This window comes from Nuphar pumila, chromosome 16, assembly GCF_984573655.1.
Source record: "Nuphar pumila chromosome 16, dmNupPumi1.hap1.1, whole genome shotgun sequence".
Classification (NCBI taxonomy): domain Eukaryota; kingdom Viridiplantae; phylum Streptophyta; class Magnoliopsida; order Nymphaeales; family Nymphaeaceae; genus Nuphar; species Nuphar pumila.
The window spans coordinates 5,631,885-5,655,579 of NC_143264.1; the positions used below are offsets into that span (position 1 = coordinate 5,631,885).

At 36.8% G+C, this 23,695-nt stretch overlaps 1 protein-coding gene across 3 annotated transcripts; it reads left to right on the plus strand.

The window, feature by feature from the left end:
• Positions 1–6,702: 6,702 nt before the first annotated feature.
• LOC149812776 (F-box protein At5g03100-like) lies at positions 6,703–23,462 on the plus strand. 3 transcript variants are annotated; one of them, XM_089991660.1, is made up of 5 exons: positions 6,746–6,853; positions 14,671–14,711; positions 20,829–21,697; positions 22,701–22,851; positions 22,980–23,462. In XM_089991660.1, exons 3-5 carry the CDS (start codon positions 20,894–20,896, stop codon positions 23,261–23,263), a joined length of 1,239 nt encoding a protein of 412 aa, XP_089847786.1. In that variant the 5' UTR covers positions 6,746–6,853; positions 14,671–14,711; positions 20,829–20,893; the 3' UTR covers positions 23,264–23,462. The 3 variants fall into 3 exon arrangements, with proteins under 3 accessions (XP_089847785.1, XP_089847784.1, XP_089847786.1); XM_089991659.1 differs by lacking the exon at positions 14,671–14,711 and having other exon boundaries at positions 6,703–6,853; XM_089991658.1 differs by lacking the exon at positions 14,671–14,711 and having other exon boundaries at positions 6,706–6,853; positions 20,892–21,697.
• The last annotated feature ends 233 nt before the right edge of the window (positions 23,463–23,695 follow it).

The following is a 23,695-nucleotide window of genomic DNA, read 5'->3' on the forward strand; positions in this document are numbered from 1 at the left end:
TTCTTTTGAATTTTGAAAAAAATGAGAGAGAATGTGACGACTTCTTAGTGAGTGAGATGAAGTTTTGGATTGCACACATTGATCTTCTTGTTGAGTCAAACGACATGTACAGTTGTTTTCATTTTTTATTTTATTTATTTTCTCTTGTATCAATGATTGATTATATTAATAAACGCTCTCAGTACTCTCTCCATGAATGTATGCAATTTTGCCAAACTACGTAAAACCCACTTGTGTTGTGGTTATTTGCTTATTTGTTAGTTTTTTACTGTGATAGTTTGTGTTCTCTAATCGCTTCAATATCAGATCCAACCTAGTGTGATCATAGGCATGAGCCTCAAAAATTACAACAAAGTTGTTAGAGTCTATTAGAGCTCTTTAGGCTTAATGCAATCCAATATGAAATATGTTGGCCATTTTCCTCAAATGACTTCTTTACAGTGAGCCCATGCAATTGGGCTCTTAGATTCTCAATGGTGCAATGGCTTCCCAATAGGGCCTAGTGGAGGGACAAGGGCTTCCCTCCCAAGGGCTTAATAGTGGGTTGGTGTGTGATGCAGGATAAAATCAAGACTGAACTAAATCTCAAAAGAAAGGAATTTAGTTGAGCAACAGATATTGAATGTGATTCAAACATGAAGAATCCACGATACACTTGTTTTGGTCATGTGGCTTTATGCAGGCAATTTTCCATGATTTTTGGAATGGCCTTAACCTTTCCTAGTGCCTCAAAGATCTACTCAAAGACTTGGTCGTGGGTTGGTCAGCACAGGATTTGGCCCTCTTAATTTAGTCAGTGAGAAGCACCCACCCTAGTAGGCCTTTGCTTGCTTTCCTTTTTGACAATCTTCAGACAACACATGACTTGGACTCAGATTCAAATTTGGCCCGGTTTGGTTTGATTCGATCTGATTCGGTCTTGGTCATGGTTTGACTTTGACTAATATTTTTATTAGTTTTTAGATAAATTTATACCTCATAATATCACTTAATAAGATTTATTTTTTTTAAACATTTTGATGGTCATTTATGACTTTACTAGAAGGCGAAACCTAACCTTAATGGCTAGTCTCAACATGTCCAAGAACGTTGGGACATTAGTGGGTGCCGATTGCCCATTAATATGGTGAATGGAATGCTCATTAATTCTTGTCTTGATTTTAGTTTGTGAAAAAAGCTTTACTTTGTTTTTTATATCTTAAATCGTGTATCTTACTTGAAATTAAAAGTTAGTCCTTATAAATTATAAAAAAATAAAAAAATAAAATTTAAGTTACCTTAAAGTTTGGGGTTGTGTTGTTTATTAATGAATCTAAACAAATTAAATTAAAACCTAAAACTAGTAGGTGTTTTTATTGGCTACTCTCAAAATAGCAAAACATATAGATTTATGAACTTAGAGACTAAAGTAATTTGTAAATCTATATAAGCTGAATTTAGAGAAGATTTAAGTTTAAAAGTTTTGCAAAATCTTTCTCCAAATAATTTTTAGAAAACTGTATCCAAAATATGTGTTTTAGAACATGAAAATCTAAAAATTAGAAAAAGTATGAGAGCAAATGACCCAAAGGATTTTGGAACAAATTTTTATCTTTACATGATTGATAAAGATCCATTAACCTTTTCTGAAGCAATGTACTCACCTAATAAGATATATTAGAAAGAAAACTACATTTCAAAATGATAATTTAGAAAAAGAAATTTACATAGAGCAACATGAAGGTCTTATAGTTCTTGATCAAGAAAATAATTTTACAAACTGTTTAAGTCATATGGATTAAAACAAGCTTCAAAGTAATGGCATGGAAAATTTGACCAAGTGATTTGACTTGAGATGCTCCATGAATCTGACAAATGCATTGCAAAAAAAATACCAAAAATTCCAACAGATTTGACTTGAGATACTCTGTATAACTTTAATTTTGCCCTCTTAGTTCTTTGACGATGAATATCTTGTGCATGCCTCAAAAAATGATTTTTTTACCTACAAAATCCCAATGTTCTTACAATCTCCACATTGGAAATCTCTCTCTTTCTCTGCATGTGTACCAATTTCCCAATATCCCTGAACAATCCCCAGTTGTCCTTCACAATAACATAATCTTTGCTTAGTGGATATCTTCTTTCAAGACAATTTATGTGGATTTACTATACAAGCAATTGGTGCTTAAGCTCTTTGTTTGCTAATGTCAGTAATAAGGCAAAACTAAAAATCAAGATTGTTAGGAGGGTACAATCTCTACTAGATGATGTTATCTTTGATGTTGCAAAGTACCCAGTTGGAATTGAATCTCGTGTTGAGGAAGTGATAAACCGTCTGAGTGAAGAAAGGGGCGTGCATATGATCAGAATCCAAGGGTTGGGGTCACCGAAAAGACCATCATTGCCAAGGTTTATAATGAATTGTTTCTTGAGTTTGATGCCTGTGCTTTCGTTGCAGATATCCGGGAAAGGTTTGAAAGAGACAAACTTGAGTTACAGAAGCAACTTATTCGTGACATCTTAAAACTTGAAGAGGGATTCCTATCCTCATCCATAAGCAGCATTGATAAAGGAATAAGTGTGATCAAGTCTAAGAAGATTCGAGTCATTCTAGATGATGTTGATGATACAAAATAATTAAATGCATTAGCTATTGGAAGGGATTTGTTTGGTACAAAGAGTGTGAACGTCAATCACATCAAGAAACAAGGATTTACAAAAATGATGTGAAAAAAGAGTCAAATTTATAACATTGATTTATTGAAAAATGTTGAATCTGTTAGTCTGATCAAGAAATTTAGCTTCAAGGGTCGTGAACCAGAAGAGAGGAAGTGCAATGGCTTATTAAATGAGTTTGTTGTGGCTGCTGGAATGGTACCCTTAGCCCTTGAAGTATTTGATTCACTTTTATCTGAAAAGATAGATGATACATAATGGAGAGATATACTGGCAATGTTGCAAAAAGATTTGAATCAAAATATTAAGGGGAAAATTTGATGATAATTAAGTTATGATAGTCTCGACTGAGAAACACAAAGTATTTCTAGACATATCATATTTTTTTATTGGTAAGGATAGTGAAAGAGCAACTTATTTGCAGGAAGATCATGGATGGCACCCATAGTGACAAAAGTTAAAAACGGCAAAATCTTGGGAGTCAAAAACTCAAGAGATTTTGACATATTTCATGAATCTCACATTTTTTTGGCAAAATCTTGGTAATAAAAAAAAACAATTAAAAAATATAAAAAAAAAATAAATTTATAGAAAAATATAAATAAAACACACTTAAAAATGAAAATCTTGCGATAAATATCTGCTAAAATGGTAAATATAGCGATATTTGTCACGGATTGAGAATCTTGGGAGAAATTGCAGTTTTAAACTTTCAGGCAATTTCTCACGATATTATCGCGAGATTTTTTTATAAATCTCACGGTATTTGTTATAGAGCTGGCACCCTGTGGTGGCTATTAAATTCCTTGAGCAAAGGTCGCTCATGCAGTTTCTTATGCATGATCTGATTCGAGATAAGTGGAGGGACATAGTTTGCCAAGAACAAGAAGATGTTTGGAATACGAGTAGGCTATGGAATTCAAAGGCCATATTTGATCTCTTGAAGAAGAAGGTAGCAATCTCTCTCTCTCTCTCTCATCAATATCTTTGTGCTTTATTCAATTATGGACAATTACCTCTGAGATGAGTCAAGTGACATGACTTGGTCTGAACATGGTTCTCTTCTTTTCATGGTAAGCCCGAGTCTAGAGTGAGGCCACCTTGATTGCCCAAACCGTAGCAGGTTTATACCTTTCTAGCTTCGTGTTACCCAATTTTTTGCCCAATGGGTGCTATTTCACCCTGAACCTACTCATAAAAATAAAATTAAATAGAACATTGAGCTTCAAAATGGTTCGGTTCAGTAACAATCTGATTCGATTAAATTTGGAATGATTTTAAAAAAGAAAAAACTTCCCCTAAAATGTGTGAAAATTGATTTAGTGATGCTGAGAGAAAGTTGTTGTCCCATAGGACTCTCTCGAAAGAACTAATAATTAACCAATTCAAGAACTATGGGATGTCCCATAGGACTCTCTAGCATTGCATACCCTTAGGTGGACCCCACTCTCTAATTGTCATGCCTTTCGGCCTTCTGCTTCTCCTTCTCTTGACTTGGAATCTAGATCGTTGACTTGTCCATCATTAGAGAAGTCATGTCAGCTTCCATGTCATCAACTTGGTGGGTCGGACACCCAAAGGGTTCTGAAAGTGACGTTTAGATCCTGGGCATTGGACCTAGATCTTTCATCATACTCTGGATGTCCGATTAAGATCCAAATTATGTGTAAATGTTTGATTTTAAACCTAATCAGTATCAATAATGGATTTTAGCTAATCTCATATGACTCTGAATCAAAATCCAAACTAGATTAGGTCAAATCTACTTAGGTCAGACTCTGTATTCCTAACACAAACCTGACAAGGGAATAACCAGGTTTTGAGCAGGTCATTGATTGGGACAGTCTTTCAGATCAAGTGGGCACGGATTAACCAAGCCAATGTCCACCCCTAGGTACGGGTATGGGTTGGGTAGACCCTATAATGATCAGGGGTGGTACTGCTTGGGGTTATTATAAAACTGTCAAGTCTCTTAAAAACACACAATCAAAGAAAATTAGGGCTGAACTTAAAGCTGCCTTAATTTCATGAAATGTTTTCTTCTATATGAGTTTATTTACAAAGGTTTCTTAAGAAAGTTGACCTTCAAAAAGCCTCATTTGAGCACTTGTATAGTAAGTCTAGAGTGACAGACCTAATCAAGGCTTAGACAAGCAAAGAAAATGTATGCAAATTAGTGAACAATGAATAAAATAAATAAATCACAAGTTGGTAGCCAACCTAAGAAAGCTAGCCTAGGACGTAAGAAAACTAGCTAGAAAAGCTAGCTAGCCTAGGAAGAAACTTAAGAAATTTACCTCGTAAGGTTATTCCCCGAAGCGAGGGAAAGAAAGGAAGAAGGTGGATGCTCCCAATTCTCCACCGGGACCCAAGTACTTAAGTAGAGGAGCTCACCCAAGCTCAAGATGTATGAAAAATGAGAACCAAGAGGGGTATTTATAGGCTCCTTATGCAGAATTCCTGTTGGACTTCACAGACACTAATAAGGATCAACACCAGTTAGTGCAACTAGTGTAGACCTAGGGCTATTCTGACCGGCTTTGATAAAATGCCCATATCTTGGGTTGTATAAGTTCGTTAGACAAACAATTTGGTGTGTTGAAAAACTAACATCCTCCTGTACAAAATCTCTAATTCAACCATTTAGAAGGACAAAAATTCCTTTAAAATAGGCTATACTTTCTAAACAAGTTATTTCGAAATCCAAAATCATTTTTTGGCTATAACTTTTCACTATGGCATCGTATCAAAGTGATTTTTAGTTCGTTTGAAAGTTATACCCCCACTTTTGGTTGAGAGGTCGTAGATGTTAGTTTATAAGTCAATGTTCGTTAAAAACCAATTTTACTCTAAAAAAGACCCAAAAACATCAAAAACATTTAAAAATATTCTTAGGAATGCATTTATCAAATAGGACTTCAAAAACATATAAGACTCTTTTTTGTATTATGGATGAATAATGAAGTATAAAAGGTTCACACTCTAAATCTCGAGGAATGTCAATGAACATATTCTGATTTCCAATGAGTCATGCCATATCATGATGTCGCGAACCAACAATTGAAGTTGGTTTGGAGGAACCCATAAAATTTTGGGTGTCAACACATACATAATTATCTTGTAGGATGAATAGCCCCATATCAAAGAATCAAAGAAAGTAAGGCCCCTCTATGTGTTATAAAAGGGGAAGAGCCCTTCACTATCTTTTTATAAGGGGTTTGGGTTTGTCATTTTATGATTGACTTGAGACCCAAACATAAATATATTTTTTAAATATAAAATTTAATTCATTTGTAAATTATGTTTTATAAATATGAAATTTTATTTTTTATTTTTTTTTTATATTTATATAAAGTGCTTTAAAATTCTTACCCTTATTCACTACAAATACACATTTGATTGCCCTTCTTACGTAACATGTTTTGAACTTACATCCACTCACACTCAAATGTTACCAAGTGTTGTGTGGCTTGAATGGATCCAACTTTAAATGGAATTCTACATTCCATGTCACCTTGTCTCCTAAGAATCATCTTTTGGAAACCCAACAAAGTCGAGATGTACTCAAAGCAATTGAATTTGAAGTGGATATCTGGATGTTCGATTACTCCTTGGTCATGTTTTGTAAAGCATCTCTGATGATCCGATTAACTAAATGGTTTGGATACGATTTTAGAGTATACACCCAAACCCGAATGTGATTAACATGTGAAACAAACCAGATATGCGTAAAAGTGGATCCAATTAGCTAAAATAGATAATCAGATCAAGATCAAGATTCGGTAGCGGCCTGCTCCATCCATACCTTAACCTGACTCCAAATTCGTTTAGGCCACATTTATTTACATTGGACTTAACATTCGAGCTGAATCCGACCCGTTTACCTTTCTAGAGACGTGTGATGTATGGAATCTCAAAAGCCAACACCATTTGAGATGTTTTCCCTTCTTCCTTCGAGGCTAAGAAATGCAGAAAAGAAGCTACAGAAAGAGAGAGAAAGATAAATAAAGAGCCCAAGCTTTGTTTTTTTTTTCTTGTCTTTTGGGTTTCCTCATTGAAGGCTGGGCAAGACAGTGGCTTACATCTTTTGGGTAATTTCTTTTCCTTATTGAAACACCATCACAACCATGAATGGGAATATGATTTCTATTGTAGCTAGTGAAAGAGGAATGTATGCTGCTAGCTGAAAACGAAGGTATGACCTTTGCTTTCTGTTTTTCAGTTGGTTCTCTTGTATAGATATTGCTTTGCTTCGTTACTAGTTCAAAGAAAAAAATGTAGAATTTAAGCATATTGCCAAACTATGTAAATCTTGTTGTGCTAGGCAACTGCACTATCCTTTGGTTCACATGATTTTAGATGTTTAAGATGTAGATTTTACAGCATACAACAACAACAACAACTACGCCTTCATCCCAAAACAATTGGGGTCAGCGATATGAACCAAAAAAGAAATTCATTTTGGGTCTTCCACATGAATCCTTTTCCTCCAATCATTTCTATCCAACGCCATGTCCTCGGTGAGGTTCAAAGCATTCATATCCTTTCCTATCATCTCCATCCAAGTCTTCCTAGGCCTACCCCGACCTCTTTTAACTAATATATTTTCCCATTTCTCCAACCTTCTAACTGGAGCATCATTAGGCCTTCGCCGAATATGTCCAAACCACCGTAAACGATTCTCTCGCATCTTATTTTCAATGGGTGCAACACCTACCTTCTTACGTATCTCTTCGTTCCGAATCTTATCTTTTATTGTATTTCCACACATCCATCTAAGCATCCGCATCTCAGCTACACTCATTTTTTGAATATGATGTCTCTTGGCAGCCCAACATTCCGTACCATAAAGTAAAGCGGGTCTAATAGTCGTCCTATAAAACTTTCCCTTCAACCGCAATGGCATTCTACGATCGCACCGCACTCCAGTAGATACGATCTCTATGATTTATTTAGTAGAAATCATGTATTGGTTTAAGCATTTTTTCATTTTTAGATGTGTTTTTAGCTCCACAAAAAATCAACAGCATATATTGCACCAAAATTTTGATTAACTAAAAATCAAGAACTCTTATTAGATTGATTCAATCCAAAGCATGGTTTTTAGTAAATAAATAATGATAAATACATCTACAGGTTTGGATTATGCAAATAAACCCAGGTATGTTTTTAAAAAGGGTATGGGACGGTCTGGAAGCTACACATTACTCTCTAAGTAGTAAATGAACCTATATTTTTCTTGCAAAACAGATCTAACTCCAACTTGAAACCCAATTCAGATTTAAAAATTCTACCTATGAACTCTTAAGAAATGGTGATTTTAGTTGATTAACCTAGGAATTGTTCAGGTCTTGTTAACGTAAGTTCTAGACCTACCTACACATACACATGACAAACGTTAAAAACAAAAAAATAACAACTGCCAAATTTACATGAGAAATAGAAAATTTTCACAGTTCTGTCCTTTTTATTGGCAAATAATCATAACAATAAAAAATTAAAAATAAAAGTATATATAAAAAAACATATAAAAAAATCTCCCATTTTTTTACAAAACCTAGAAAATAGGAATTTTACTATCACAGTAAGATCACATTATTTACATGTTAATGAAACATATTGAAAAACTCCGCCTGTGTATAACTGTTTAGTTATACACTGCCGGTCCCAAGCCCGGACAAAGGAGGAGGGTTGAGGTAGGCCAGTGACAGCCAACATAAAAACTTAGTCATACCCTATGAAAATGAACCAATATAAGAATTTCGTTGGGGCGTTCCCTACTGAGCGACGCGCTGTACTCTCTAGGCCGAGAGGCAGTGATAAATGGGCAAGGGTTGCTAGGTCGTCGCTCAGAAGCGACGCGTCACACCGGCGCCCGGGTGTGGTGTCAAATAGGCAAGGGTTCCCTCACTTTGTTGGACGGGTGGGGGTAAAGAAGTTAGTCCAAGACCATAAAATTAGGTTAGCCACTTAGAACATAGGGTCTTTAACTAGTAAGTTGGTAGAGTTAATAGATGTTATGTGTAGGAGAAAGATTAATATTTTATGTCTACAAGAGACCAAATGGGTAGGTGAGAAAGCAAAAGTGATAGAACCTTGGGGATATAAGATTTGGTATACAGGAATAAATAGGAATAAGAATGGAGTAGGGATTGTTATGAGTCGTGAGTTTATAGATAATGTAGTTGAGGTCCGTAGGAAGGGTGATAGGATTTTATTTATTAAATTAGTATTAGGTACAAATATTATTAATATTATTAGTGTTTATGCACCTCAAGTAGGTTTAGATGATTCCATTAAGCATCAATTTTGGGAAGATTTAGATGGAGTAGTACAAGGGATATCTTATGGAGAAAAGCTTTTCATCGGCAGTGACCTTAATGGACATGTAGGCGTTAGTAGGGATGGATTTGAGAGTATCCATGGAGGCTATGATATAGGAGAAAGAAATGAAAGTGGAGAAAGGATTTTAGATTTTGATTTGTCCTATGATATGATCTTAGCAAACACTTGGTTTAGGAAGAGGGAGTCTCACCTAGTAACATTTAAAAGTGGGGTTAATACGAGTCAGATAGATTTTTTCCTACTTAGAAAGAGAGACAGGGGTTGTTGCATCGATTGTAAGGTTATACCGGGAGAAAGTTTAGCTACACAACATAGAGTCTTAATTTTAGATCTTAGAATTAGACAATGCCGCAAAAGGGATAGACATAGGATAGATCCTAGAATTAAGTGGTGGGCACTGAAAGGAGCTAAACAAGGAATGTTTGTAGAGCAGGTAGTTAAGGAAGTTGATTGGTGTCTCGAGGAAGATTCAGAATCAATGTGGAATAAGATAGCGGGTGGCATGAGAAAAGTGGCTAAAGAGGTATTGGGTGAGTCTAAAGGCGGTGCACCATTAGGTAAGGATACATCATGGTGGAACGTGGATGTCAAATTAGCTATTAAGGTTAAAAGAGAGTGTTATAGAAATCTAAGTAAGAGTCGTGATAATGAGAATTTGGAGAAGTATATGATAGCAAAGAAGGAAGCTAAAAAAGTTGTTCGAAACGCGAAGGCTAATGTATATAAGGAGGTTTATGACAAGTTGGATACCAAAGAAGGCGAGAAGGATATTTATAGGCTTGCAAAGATGAGAGATAGGAAATTGAAGGATTTGGGTATGGTTAGATGTATCAAAGATGAAACGCGAAGGGTTTTAGTCAAAGATGAGGAGATTAAGGAGAGATGGAAAGATTATTTTGATAAGCTATTTAATGATAGTCATGCTCAAGATCTTGGAGACTTCTCCATTCCTTTTCATGAGATAAATCGTGACTTTATGCACAAGATTCAAAAGAAAGAAATTGCAGAGGCTTTGAAGAAAATGAAATCAAGAAGGGCAGTTGGCCCAGATGGTATACCTATCGAGGCTTGGAAATGCTTGGGAGAGAAAGGTTTAAAATGGTTGACAAATCTTTTTAACTTGATTTGGCGAACTAATAAGATGCCTAATGAGTGGAGGAAGAGTACTTTGGTGCCTTTATATAAGAATAAGGGTGATATACAAGATTGCACAAACTATCGTGGTATAAAACTCATGAGTCATACTATGAAACTTTGGGAGAGGGTGATTGAGTCTAGGTTGAGGAAGGTTGTCATGATATCGGAGAATCAATTTGGTTTTATGCCTGGAAGATCAACTATGGAAGCTATACATCTTCTTAGACAACTTATTGAAAGATATAGAGAGAGGAACAAAGATTTGCATATGGTTTTTATTGATTTAGAGAAGGCATACGATAGAGTACCTAGGGACGTTCTCTGGTGGACAATGATGAAGAAAAGTGTTTCTCTCAAGTACATTAGTATAATTAAAGATATGTATGAAGGAGTAGTAACCAATGTCCGCACTTGTGGAGGGGTGACAACCAATTTTCCGATAACGGTTGGGTTACATCAAGGATCTGCTTTAAGCCCTTTCCTATTTGCTATAGTGATGGATGAGCTTACGAGATCAATTCAAGAAAATGTACCGTGGTGTATGTTGTTTCCTGATGATATTGTTTTCATTGATGAGTCTAGAGTTGGGGTTAATGCTAAGTTAGAATTATGGAGACAGACATTGGAAGCTAGAGATTTAAGTTGAGTAAGAGTAAGACTGAATATATGGAATGTCGGTTTAGTAAGCAACGAAGTAGTGATGGGAGTGTAGTGAAGCTTGGTGAGCAAGAAATACTGGTGGGTGATTATTTCAAATATTTGGGATCCATCATTCAAAAGTATGGAGAAATTGATGAAGATGTAAATCATAGGATAAAGGTTGGGTGGATGAAATGGAAAAGTGCAACTGGAGTGCTGTGCGATCGTAGAATGCCATTGCGGTTGAAGGGAAAGTTTTATAGGACGACTATTAGACCCGCTTTACTATATGGTACGGAATGTTGGGCTGCCAAGAGACATCATATTCAAAAAATGAGTGTAGCTGAGATGCGGATGCTTAGATGGATTCGCCGAAATGAGGTAGGTGTTGCACCCATTGAAAATAAGATGCGAGAGAATCGTTTACGGTGGTTTGGACATATTCGGCGAAGGCCTAATGATGCTCCAGTTAGAAGGTTGGAGAAATGGGAAAATATATTAGTTAAAAGAGGTCGGGGTAGGCCTAGGAAGACTTGGATGGAGATGATAGGAAAGGATATGAATGCTTTGAACCTCACCGAGGACATGGCATTGGATAGAAATGATTGGAGGAAAAGGATTCATGTGGAAGACCCAAAATGAATTTCTTTTTTGGTTCATATCGCCGACCCTAATTGTTTTGGGATGAAGGGGTAGTTGTTGTTGTTGTTGTTTTGTAATGAAATATATTGAAAATATCAGAATATTTTGGCTGTTTAAAATGCCAACCAAAAAAGCATCTTTTTGTAATATTTTCAAAACATCACTGGTATTTGTCACACAACAGACACATATGTGCATGCACCACTCTACCACTTGTTTCTGTATTTTTTTAGGTGAATCATTAATCTCTTGGAGATGCAAGAAGCAACAAAAAGTATCGTTTTCATCCACCGAAGCTGAGTATAGAGCCATGGCATCTACTACCATGGAGATTGTTTGGATTTGCAACTTGTTGGAAGATATGAATATTCAAGTTCAAGGGCCCACAAAATTATGTTGTGATAATAAAAGTGCAATCTACATTGCCAAAAATCACACATTTCATGAGCGCACGAAGCATATCGAGATGGACTGCCACTATGTTCGTGAAGAATATTTAAGAAAAACCATTGACCTTCCTTATGTTACATCAGAATATCAACTGACAGACTTCTTCACCAAGGCGTTGTGTTCTCCAAGATTTAACTTCCTTCTTGGCAAACTTTCGGTCTTGACACCCTAAGTTTGAGGGGGAGTGTTAAAATATTATGTCTCTTTTAACTGTAAACTGAAATACCCATTAGGGGTATTTTAGTCCTTTTACTCAATAGGTGTCAGCCACCCTAATGGGCTAACATTTTTACTTTTTCTTTTTTTTTATTTACTTTTGCCTTTTACACCTTTTTCTTTTTACACTTTTTTTCTTTTTGACTGTTGTGAAAGGGACAACTCTATATAGCTGTTGGAGCTGCCCCAAGAGTCATATTGAGCTACACCCTGTGGCTTCTTTTTTTCATTATAAATAGGCCTTAGTGGCCCTTGTGAACATATCCTTTTTTATGAGTGCATATGCAATAACAATGCTTTTGTAAAGCCCCTCTTGGGAACTTATGAATTGAAGTTCATTTTGTTTCATGCTTTTGTGCATGTGTATCCGTGCCTTCATGCACTTGTGAGTGTTCTCGTTTGTGCCTTTGTGCACTCTTTGTATTTCTTGTATTGTGGTGTTACACATAATCTCTTTTTATAGAGATTTTCATAATTATATCCAAAGGCGGGAATCGTACTATGTTGTGTTTGTGGATGACTATAATAGACGTTCTTGGATCTTTTTTCTTAAGCAAAAATAAGAAGTATTTGATTGCTTTAAAAAGTTTCATTACTATGTAAAGACTCGATTCAAAACCAAGATTCAAATTTTTAGATCCGATTCTGAAAGAGAATTTGTATCAAAAGAATTCAAAAAATTTCTTGATCTAAATGGGATTATTCATAAAAAATCTTGTCCATACACTCTTCAACAAAATGGACTAGCTGAAAGAAAGAATAAACATATTATTGAGACCACTAGAACACTTCTTGTATCAAGAAATGTTACAAAAGTGTTTTGGGCCGAAGCCGCTCTTACGACAGTTTATTTGATAAATAGAATGCTTTAAAAAAATATTAAAAATATATTTCCTATTGAAAATTTGTTTAGAACATCTCTCGATTATAAAAGGTTAAGAGGCTTTGGATATAAATGTTTTGTTTTTACTAATAAGAATGACAAACTTTTCTCAAAATCAATCCCTTATGTCTTTTTAGGCTATGCAAAAAATCAAAAGGGATATAGATGTTATGATAGAAAGAAACAAATTATATGTTTCACGAGATGTTACTTTTCTTGAAAATGAAAATGGTTTTAGCAAAGAAAAAAATCCAAGAGAACTATGATTATTCATTTCTTTTTTGTCTTGTCAACGAATATGAATGGTATTAAAACATTTATAATGAGCATGAGAGTGAAAATGAAGACTCATGATGCAAGTGAGAATGTATACGATGACCTATCTCATAATAACATACAAACCTATACTCGACGTACCGAAGATCACCCACCATGTGCTTTAGAAAGATATTCTCAAAATCAAAATGTAGATTCTACTAATATTAGAAAATTGGTAAAAATTTTAAAAGCCCCTAGTAGATTTGTATCCTATGATTCTTTTGAACCTAGGTATAGATCATGTTTTATGGCTATACACTCATATAAAAAACTATCATCTTATCATGAAGCTAAAAATCATCAAGAATAGATTGAATTAGAAGCTTTAGAAAGCAAAAACTGGGGAAATTCAAACATTGCCTAAAGGACAGAAAAATATAGGATTTAGATGGGTCTACAAAATAAAAACTAAAGTTGATGGAACATTGAAAAGATATAAAGCTTGACTGATAGCTAAGGGATGCGGTCAAGAATGTGGAACTGACTATGATGAAACCTTTGCTCTAGTTGTTCGAATGACGACTCTTAGAACTCTTATCTCTATAACATCAATTAAAAAATGATTTATATTTCAAATGGATGTAAAAAATGCATTTTTAAATGATAATCTGGACGAGGAGGTTTATATGGATCCTCTACTAGGTTTGAATTTAGCACATGGGAAAACTCTTTTGCTACGAAAACCCTTGTATGGCTTAAAACAAGCTCTCAAAGCTTGGTATGATAGGTTCATTAATGTGATGACACAACTTCATTTTAAATCTTGTTTTACTGACACTGCATTGTTTGTTAAGTCTTCAAATGCATGAATGATTATATTATTACTTTAAGTAGATGTTATGATAATCACATGAAGCGATAAGCAGAGAGTTAATCATATCAAAGAAATGCTCAAAGACCACTTCATTATGACAGATCTTGACTTTTTACGATATTTTCTTAGAATTGAAGTGACATACTCACCTCGGGGTATTTTTTGTCATAGACTAAGTATGCAACAAAGTTCATTGAGCGGTCAGGACTCTCATATGAAAATGGGTTGACACTCTAGAGGTCATAAATGCAAAAAATGAAGAAAGATGATGGAGAACCTCTGCAAGATCCAACCCCATACAGACAAATGATTGGAGCTTTGTCTTACCTTTCTATTACTCGTCTTGATATTTCTCATGCTATTCACTTTGTTAGTTCATTTCAGCATGCTCTCACTACAATACATATGAGTGCTCTAATAAGAATTATTAGATATATTAAGAATTTCATAAGTCATGAATTGTTTCTGTCATCCTCTTTCTCGTTAGAAGTCATCGTATACTCTGATTTTGACTGAAGAGGGAATGTGAATGATTGACGCTCAACTATTGGTTTATGTATTTTTGTAGGTGATTTTCTAATCTTATGGTGATGCAAGAAGCAAGAAAAGGTATCTCTTTATTCCATTGAAGCTGAGTATCGTGCCATAGCAACGACTACGTCTGAGTTAGTATGATTGCGACAACTACTGGAAGATCTGGGGATTCACATCACAGAACCCTTCAGATTATGTTGTGACAACAAGAGTGTTGTATACATTGCAAGCAATCATATGTTCCATCACTGGACGAAACACATTGAAATTGATTGCCACTATGTTCGTGAAGAATTCCTGCAGAAGACTATCACATTGCCTTATGTTCCTTCAGAGTATCAACTAGTGGACTTCTTCACTCAAGCACTGATATATATATTTTTGACCCTTATGAGGGTGGTTTGGATTATTCAATCAAGTATTCTATTTGATTTAAGTGTGTTCTTGTTTGTCCATAAGCGACATTCTTGGATTTAGTCCATTTCATTATACCGTCTACCCAACCAAGCCATTAATTACATGACCCCCGTGGAAATGATTAAGAGGAAAAAACTGTTCTTGTCGCACTTATGAGGTTTTGGGTGTAAGTATTTTGTTCACCTACAAGAGCGACATAGGGACAAACTAGAAAGAAAGGCGATTAAGTGCATATTCTTGGGATACTCCTCCATAAAAAAGGGATACAAGTGTTACTATCCCCTAAGCAAGAGACTTTTTTTCTCTCGTGACGTCGAGTTCTTCGAAGAAGAGCCTTACTACCAAAACAAAGACTTATTTAATGATGAACTCCAGGGGGGAGCACTCATCACATGTCGATCGAGCCATCCATATTCAGCGAAACCAACACCCCAAAAAAAAAGTATATAAAGCAGCTATGGACAAAGAACTTGCAACTCCGCCTGTGTATAACTATTTAGTTATACACTGTCGGTCCCAAGCCCGGATAAAGGAGGAGGGTTGCGGTAGGCTTGTGACAGCCAGCATAAAAACTTTGTCATATCCTATGAAAATGAACCAATATGAGAATTTCGTTGGGGCGTTCCCTACTGAGCGACGCGCTGTACTCTCTAGGCCCGGAGGCAGTGATAAATGGGCAAGGGTTGCTAGGTCGTCGCCCAGAAGCGACGCGTCACACCGGCGCCTGGGTGTGGTGTCAAATAGGCAAGGGTTCCCTCACTTTGTTGGACGGGTGGGGGTAAAGAAGTTAGTCCAAGACCATAAAATTAGGTTAGCCTCTTGGAACATAGGGTCTTTAACTGGTAAGTTGGTAGAGTTAGTAGATGTTATGTGTAGGAGAAAAATTAATATTTTATGTCTTCAAGAGACCAAATGGGTAGGTGAGAAAGCTAAAGTGATAGAACCTTGGGGATATAAGATTTGGTATACAGGAATAAATAGGAATAGGAATGTAGTAGGGATTGTTATGAGTCGTCAATTTATAGATAATGTAGTTGAGGTCCGTAGGAAGGGTGATAGAATTTTACTTATTAAATTAGTATTAGGTACGGATATTATTAATATTATTAGTGTTTATGCACCTCAAGTAGGTTTAGATGATTCCATTAAGCATCAATTTTGGGAAGATTTAGATGGAGTAGTACAAGGGATATCTTATGGAGATAAGCTTTTCATCGGCGGTGACCTTAATGGACATGTAGGCATTAGTAGGGATGGATTTGAGAGTATCCATGGAGGCTATGGTATAGGAGAAAAAAATGAAAGTGGAGAAAGGATTTTAGATTTTTGTTTGTCCTATGATATGATCTTAGCAAACACTTGGTTTAGGAAGAGGGAGTCTCACCTAGTAACATTTAAAAGTGGGGTTAATACGAGTCAGATAGATTTTTTCCTACTTAGAAAGAGAGATAGGGGTTGTTGCATCGATTGTAAGGTTATACCGGGAGAAAGTGTAGCTACACAACATAGAGTCTTAATTTTAGATCTTAGAATTAGACAATGCCGCAAAAGGAATAGACATAGGATAGATCCTAGAATTAAGTGGTGGGCACTGAAAGGAGCTAAACAAGGAATGTTTGTAGAGCAGGTAGTTAAGGAAGTTGATTGGTGTCTCGAGGAAGATTCAGAATCAATGTGGAATAAGATAGCGGGTGGCATGAGAAAAGTGGCTAAAGAGGTATTGGGTGAGTCTAAAGGCGGTGCACCATTAGGTAAGGATACATCATGGTGGAACGTGGATGTCAAATTAGCTATTAAGGTTAAAAGAGAGTGTTATAGAAATCTAAGTAAGAGTCGTGATAATGAGAATTTGGAGAAGTATATGATAGCAAAGAAGGAAGCTAAAAAAGTTGTTCGAAACGCGAAGGCTAATGTATATAAGGAGGTTTATGACAAGTTGGATACCAAAAGGCGAGAAGGATATTTATAGGCTTGCAAAGATGAGAGATAGGAAATCGAAGGATTTGGGTATGGTTAGATGTATCAAAGATGAAACGCGAAGGGTTTTAGTCAAAGATGAGGAGATTAAGGAGAGATGGAAAGATTATTTTGATAAGCTATTTAATGATAGTCATGCTCAAGATCTTGGAGACTTCTCCATTCATTTTCATGAGATAAATCGTGACTTTATGCGCAAGATTCAAAAGAAAGAAATTGCAGAGGCTTTGAAGAAAATGAAATCAAGAAGGGCAGTTGGCCCAGATGGTATACCTATCGAGGCTTGGAAATGCTTGGGAGAGAAAGGTTTAGAATGGTTGACAAATCTTTTTAACTTGATTTGGCGAACTAATAAGATGCCTAATGAGTGGAGGAAGAGTACTTTGGTGCCTTTATATAAGAATAAGGGTGATATACAAGATTGCACAAACTATCGTGGTATAAAACTCATGAGTCATACTATGAAACTTTGGGAGAGGGTGATTGAGTCTAGGTTGAGGAAGGTTGTCATGATATCGGAGAATCAATTTGGTTTTATGCCTGAAAGATAAACTATGAAAGCTATACATCTTCTTAGACAACTTATTGAAAGATATAGAGAGAGGAACAAAGATTTGCATATGGTTTTTATTGATTTAGAGAAGGCATACGATAGAGTACCTAGGGACGTTCTCTGGTGGACAATGATGAAGAAAGGTGTTTCTCTCAAGTACATTAGTATAATTAAAGATATGTATGAAGGAGTAGTAACCAATGTCCGCACTTGTGGAGGGGTGACAACCAATTTTCCGATAACGGTTGGGTTACATCAAGGATCTGCTTTAAGCCCTTTCCTATTTGCGATAGTGATGGATGAGCTTACGAGATCAATTCAAGAAAATGTACCGTGGTGTATGTTGTTTGCTGATGATATTGTTTTGATTGATGAGTCTAGAGTTGGGGTTAATGCTAAGTTAGAATTATGGAGAAAGACATTGGAAGCTAGAGGTTTTAAGTTGAGTAAGAGTAAGACTGAATATATGGAATGTCGGTTTAGTAAGCAACGAAGTAGTGATGGGAGTGTAGTGAAGCTTGGTGAGCAAGAAATACCGGTGAATGATTATTTCAAATATTTGGGATCCATCATTCAAAAGTATGGAGAAATTGATGGAGATGTAAATCATAGGATAAAGGTTGGTTGGATGAAATGGAAAAGTGCAGCTGGAGTGCTGTGCGATCGTAGAATGCCATTGCGGTTGAAGGCAAAGTTTTATAGGACGACTATTAAACCCGCTTTACTATATGGTACGGAATGTTGGGCTGCCAAGAGACATCATATTCAAAAAATGAGTGTAGCTGAGATGCGGATGCTTAGATGGATGTGTGGAAATACAATAAAAGATAAGATTCGGAACGAGGAGATACGTAAGAAGGTAGGTGTTGCACCCATTGAAAATAAGATGCGAGAGAATCGTTTACGGTGGTTTGGACATATTCGGCGAAGGCCTAATGATGCTCCAGTTAGAAGGTTGGAGAAATGGGAAAATATATTAGTTAAAAGAGGTCGGGGTAGGCCTAGGAAGACTTGGATGGAGATGATAGGAAAGGATATGAATGCTTTGAACCTCACCGAGGACATGGCATTGGATAGAAATGATTGGAGGAAAAGGATTCATGTGGAAGACCCAAAATGAATTTCACTGACCCCAATTGTTTTGGGATGAAGTCGTAGTTGTTGTTGTTGTTGTTGTATGGACGAAGAACTTGCAACTTAAAAAAAAATGAGACATGAGAGATCATTCTCCTTCCTCCAGGCAAAAGACCGGTGGGTTGCTGTTGAACCTACAAAATCAAGTATCGCAGTGACGGAACGATTGAAAGGTATAAGGCAAGACTCGTCGCAAAAGGTTACACCCAGGTGAAAGAGACTGATTACCACGAGACATTTGCCCTAGTTACCAAAATGAATTCCATAAGGATACTCTTGTCCATCGCTATCAACTAAAGATGGCCTCTATATCAACTTGACGTTAAGAACGCTTTCCTACGTGGAGACCTCCAAGAAGAGGTATACATGGAATTACTTCCATGGCACCCCAATACCTGCGACAAGAACCTCGTCTGCTGACTAAAGAAATCTTTGTATGGTCTCCAGTAGTCGTCTTGTGCCTGGTTTGCCAAACTTAGTAATGCTCTCACATAGTTTGGTTTTCATAGAAGTTCATCTGAGCATTCCATGTTCAGTTAGAGGAGTACCACATGCATGACCATCATTCTCGTCTACGTAGATGATATCATCATAATAGAAGACGACCCCAAGTTGATCAACAACGTGAAGGAGCACCTACATCAAAAATTTGAAATCAAAAACCTCGAAAAACTCTGTTACTTCATTGGTATCGAAGTTGCCCAGTCAAACAAAGGAATATTTTTTGTATTAAAAGAAAATATGCCATGGATTTACTTAAAGAAGCCAACATGTTGGGAGCAAAGCCCATAAATACATCGATTGACCAAAACCACAAGGTGACCAAGAATGAGGGAGAACTCGTACGTGACATCGGCAGTTTTTAAAGACTTGTGGGACTCCTGATCTACCTCTTAGCCACGAGACTTGACATTACATATGCGGTCAACCTCATCAGCCAGTTCATGCATGAACCAAGGATCCCTCACTTGGCCATCGCCCACAGGATCCTAAGGTACGTCAAGTCCTCACCGGGCACATGAATCCTCATGCACTGGTATGGTCACACCAAAATTACAGGATATTTGGATGCGGATTGGACTGGAGATCCGAATGACAGGAGGTTCATATCAGGGTACGTGCCACGTTTGTGGGAGAAAATTTGGTTACGTGGAGAAGCAAAAAACAAAACATTATGGCCAGATCTAGTGCGGAAGCCGAGTATCGGACCATGGCCTCTACATCCTGCGAGCTCATATGGATTAAAGCCGTCTTACACGACATGGGTTTTTCAGACACCGTGCCCATGGAGTTAAAGTGTGGCAATCAAGCGGCCATCCATATCGGGGTGAATCCAGTTTTCCATGAATGGACAAAGCACATCGAAGTCGAATGCCATTTTGTGAGGGAGAAAGTTCACGTAGGGATCATATCCACCCCACATGTTAAAAGTGCCGATAAGTTGGTAGACATTCTCATTAAAGCCGTCGGCAGTGATAAGCTTCGATACATTGGAACCAAGTTGGGACTAATCAACATCGTGTCCTGACTTGAGGGGGAGTGTTAAAGATCATCATTTGATCAAGGATAACGTGATCACGCTACATTGTATCACGTTACATATGTTGTTACACTGCCCGTGTTATCCTTAACACACAATATGCAGTTCCACCACCTGTGTTATCACAACAGTCTGTTTCCTCATATGTCGCACACGGCATACATGTTATCCTTATCAAGGATAACGTGTGACACCATTAATCCTTATCAAAGATAAGAACCACAGCCGATCCCTTATGCCTTATAAAAACGTGAAGTACCCCGGTGCGCAGAACAATGTAGTGAATCATAAGAGTTGTTCTTTTTCCCGTGGATGTATGCTCAATGCCGAACCACGTAAAATCTCGCCTCCTCTTTCTTCCTTCTTCTCTTATCGCTTCACATTTTGTCACAGCTCAACCAAGAAAAATAGGAAAGACTATTATTAAAAAAAAAGAAAAAGAACGAAAGAAACGGAATTAATTTTCTGCTCTTTCAAATTTTCATCCAAAGGCGTGCTTATTTTGTTTGTTGCATTTCTCTTTTGCATTGCGAGATAATTGCATTCTTACCATTACAATTCTCATTTACAGTGCAGGATTATAGCACTCTCATCATTCATTTAGTGTGATCATAACATTCTGTTTGTAGAGCAGCAATGGAGAACACCACCGAGTGCAGAATCGATGCATTACCTGATTCAATTCTGGTACACACTCTCTGCTTTCTCCCCATCAAAACCGCAGTAAGAACCAGCATCCTCTCCCAAAGATGGAGGTATCTCTGGACGGTGATCCCCTCTATGGAACTCAATGAAAATGACTTCTCTATGTCCACGAAGAGAGCTGATCTCTTTACAGTTGTCAATCATCTATTGCTTAGCCATGATGGATGCCTTCGCAGCTTTAGCCTGTGCTTGACTGTGAGAAACACTTCAGAGAGAAGACTCCTTGGTAATTGGTTACGCCATGTTGTTGCAGTAAAGAAAGTTGAAGAGTTGAGTCTCAAAATTTACAATAATGGCACAGTAGGCTATGAGCTGCCTTTTGATTCAATCGACTTCAGCTCCATACTGCAGTTAAAGTTGCTTGGTTGTCTTTTTGACTCTGCAAAATATGGTGGCGTCGTCCTTTCTTCCCTCAAGAGCCTAAGTTTGCATGATTATGAACTGCATGGAGATCAGATTTCCATCATGCGTAACGCTTGCCCACAGCTTGAAAGCCTGATCTTAGACAATTGTTCTGTTAGGACAAATGAGGCACCAATCTATTTCTGTTCACTACAGCTCACGAGCTTGAGGATTATAGCTTCTGTTTTTACAAACATGTGTATCAATGAACCATTCCTGCAATCCTTCGAGTTTGATTGTCATTCCAAGGTGGTAGACGATTATTGTTTAACCAATTTCCCTTGGTGTATAAGTGGAGTGAAGACTCTCAAGGCCTGTGCTTGCGTTGTTGAAGTAAGTGGTGTTCGTGCCTTTTATCTTTCATCCATGCAAATTATCGGTTAAGTTTTAAAATCTCCCCATTTTACTGCCAGATTTTCAAAAATCAATATAATTCCAAGAAAAAACATGATATTTTAAAAATACACATTTTGAAAAATGTGTCTTTTGCTTTTTTATATTTGTAATGTTTTTCTTATATTTTTATATTCTTAGATTTAAATATAGTCATTTTCCTGAGATTTTCTGAGAAAAACGATTTTTTTCAATTTATCTCAAGATTTTCCTTTACAGAGAAACTTTTGATAACAAGACTTGTAACTATTCTTTGTGTTTATGCCTTTTTTTTCCTTTTAATCATGAAGAGGTGTTTGCTGATGCATCCTGAAGAGCAAGCAAGCATTCTGGTGCTGCCATGTGTGTAATGATTGTTAGGGTGCTAACAAAAAGCACTGATGATCACAGTGTTCTGTTTAATAGGCAAGACCCTCCTGAAGCTTGCCAGGCTTGTGCTTGGCAGCAAATCCATCTAGGAGCCTTGTGCAAACACAAGATTGTTCTTCACCCCTATCGTGATGACAAACTGCTCATCTTGCCATGGCCTTATTAAGTAAAGATTCTCTTGACTTCTGTCAATCCAACCCCGTGGTGTTAACTGATGAAGATTTGTACATTGGGAGATTCTACATAACTGTTTTAGTTTAGATTGCAGATTTTGGTTCTACATATTGTTCATTTTACTTTAATTAGGCTTGTTAGCCCCAACTCTCTGTTACTATCCAACTGAACCGACAGAGGGAACTAGACTTTTTCTTATCCGATTTCATAAGCAGAGGATCTGACTGCATTGAGTCCCATATAATGGGTTCTAATCAGAATCCAACAAGTCAGATGTGATCTGAACACAGCTGACAAGCTGTTTCCCAGAAATCATGTTCACTTTTATGTTATAAGTTATAACCAAGTACTTTTTATCTTTTTGTTTTTCTTCACAAACTTTTCTGGTGCATGCTTGAAGGTTTTCTACAAGCGGAAAGATGCCTTGCATTGGCCTCGATTCGAAAAGTTGGAAGGAGCCATTATTCGTCCATGTTCAAGGAAATTGAGATCAGAAGGTGTTGCATTTCTACTGAGAAGGTCTCCACGCCTGCGTAGACTATGCATTGAAAGTAAGTTATCATAACAAGCTGGTTGGTGTCTTCTTCTGGATCGCAATTGTTTCACCCAAATTTTGCAGCTCTCTGTTCGAAAGTAAGTGCTGACAATGGTTCATTCTATATTCCTTTGGATTGGAAAGATTGCAGCTCTCTCTGTTGTCCAAAAGCAGGTGCTCCATATAAACCTGTTGTTCATCTGAGTAAGAATAAGCACCTTCAAAGGGTGAGCATTGGTTTTTTCAACGGAACAGAAGTTGAACTGATGTTGGTGAAGAATATTCTCAATCTTGCACCATCACTAGAATCTTTGAGGATCACACTTGGTTCGATGGAAGTATCAGAGTTGGCTGCTGCTACTAACGAGTTGCTGCGCTTGCAGAGAATGTATCCAAAGCTAATAATAGATTTTCTTAATTTAAAATAGAAGATGAATCAGGTGGATGCAATATATGGACGAGCTTAATCTGTCTAGGCATCCGTCACAGTAACAAAGTATTATTATGGATCGGTAAGAAATGGAGAAAGGCTTGTTTTTCTGCTCTAATTGCAATGGAGTGTTTCTTGTGCACAATGGACTTGGGAATGGAAGAAATTACGCAATTAAGAGCTGTTTAATTTAACTCTGTAACTCCCATCACCTTGATCATCTTCATTTTCATCATCATTAATATTGTCATCCATTTGTCCCATCTACTTTTGGTTGGAGTTGCAAATAATATACCTTCATTTCGTTTTCGTCAACTGAACAAGTGAAATTATCTGAAGCTCAGTTACAAAGTGAAATTAAATCTTTAACCTTCTTCAATATTATGGCCCGACCATGCAAGTCAATGCCAAATGACTGAATCTTAAGAGT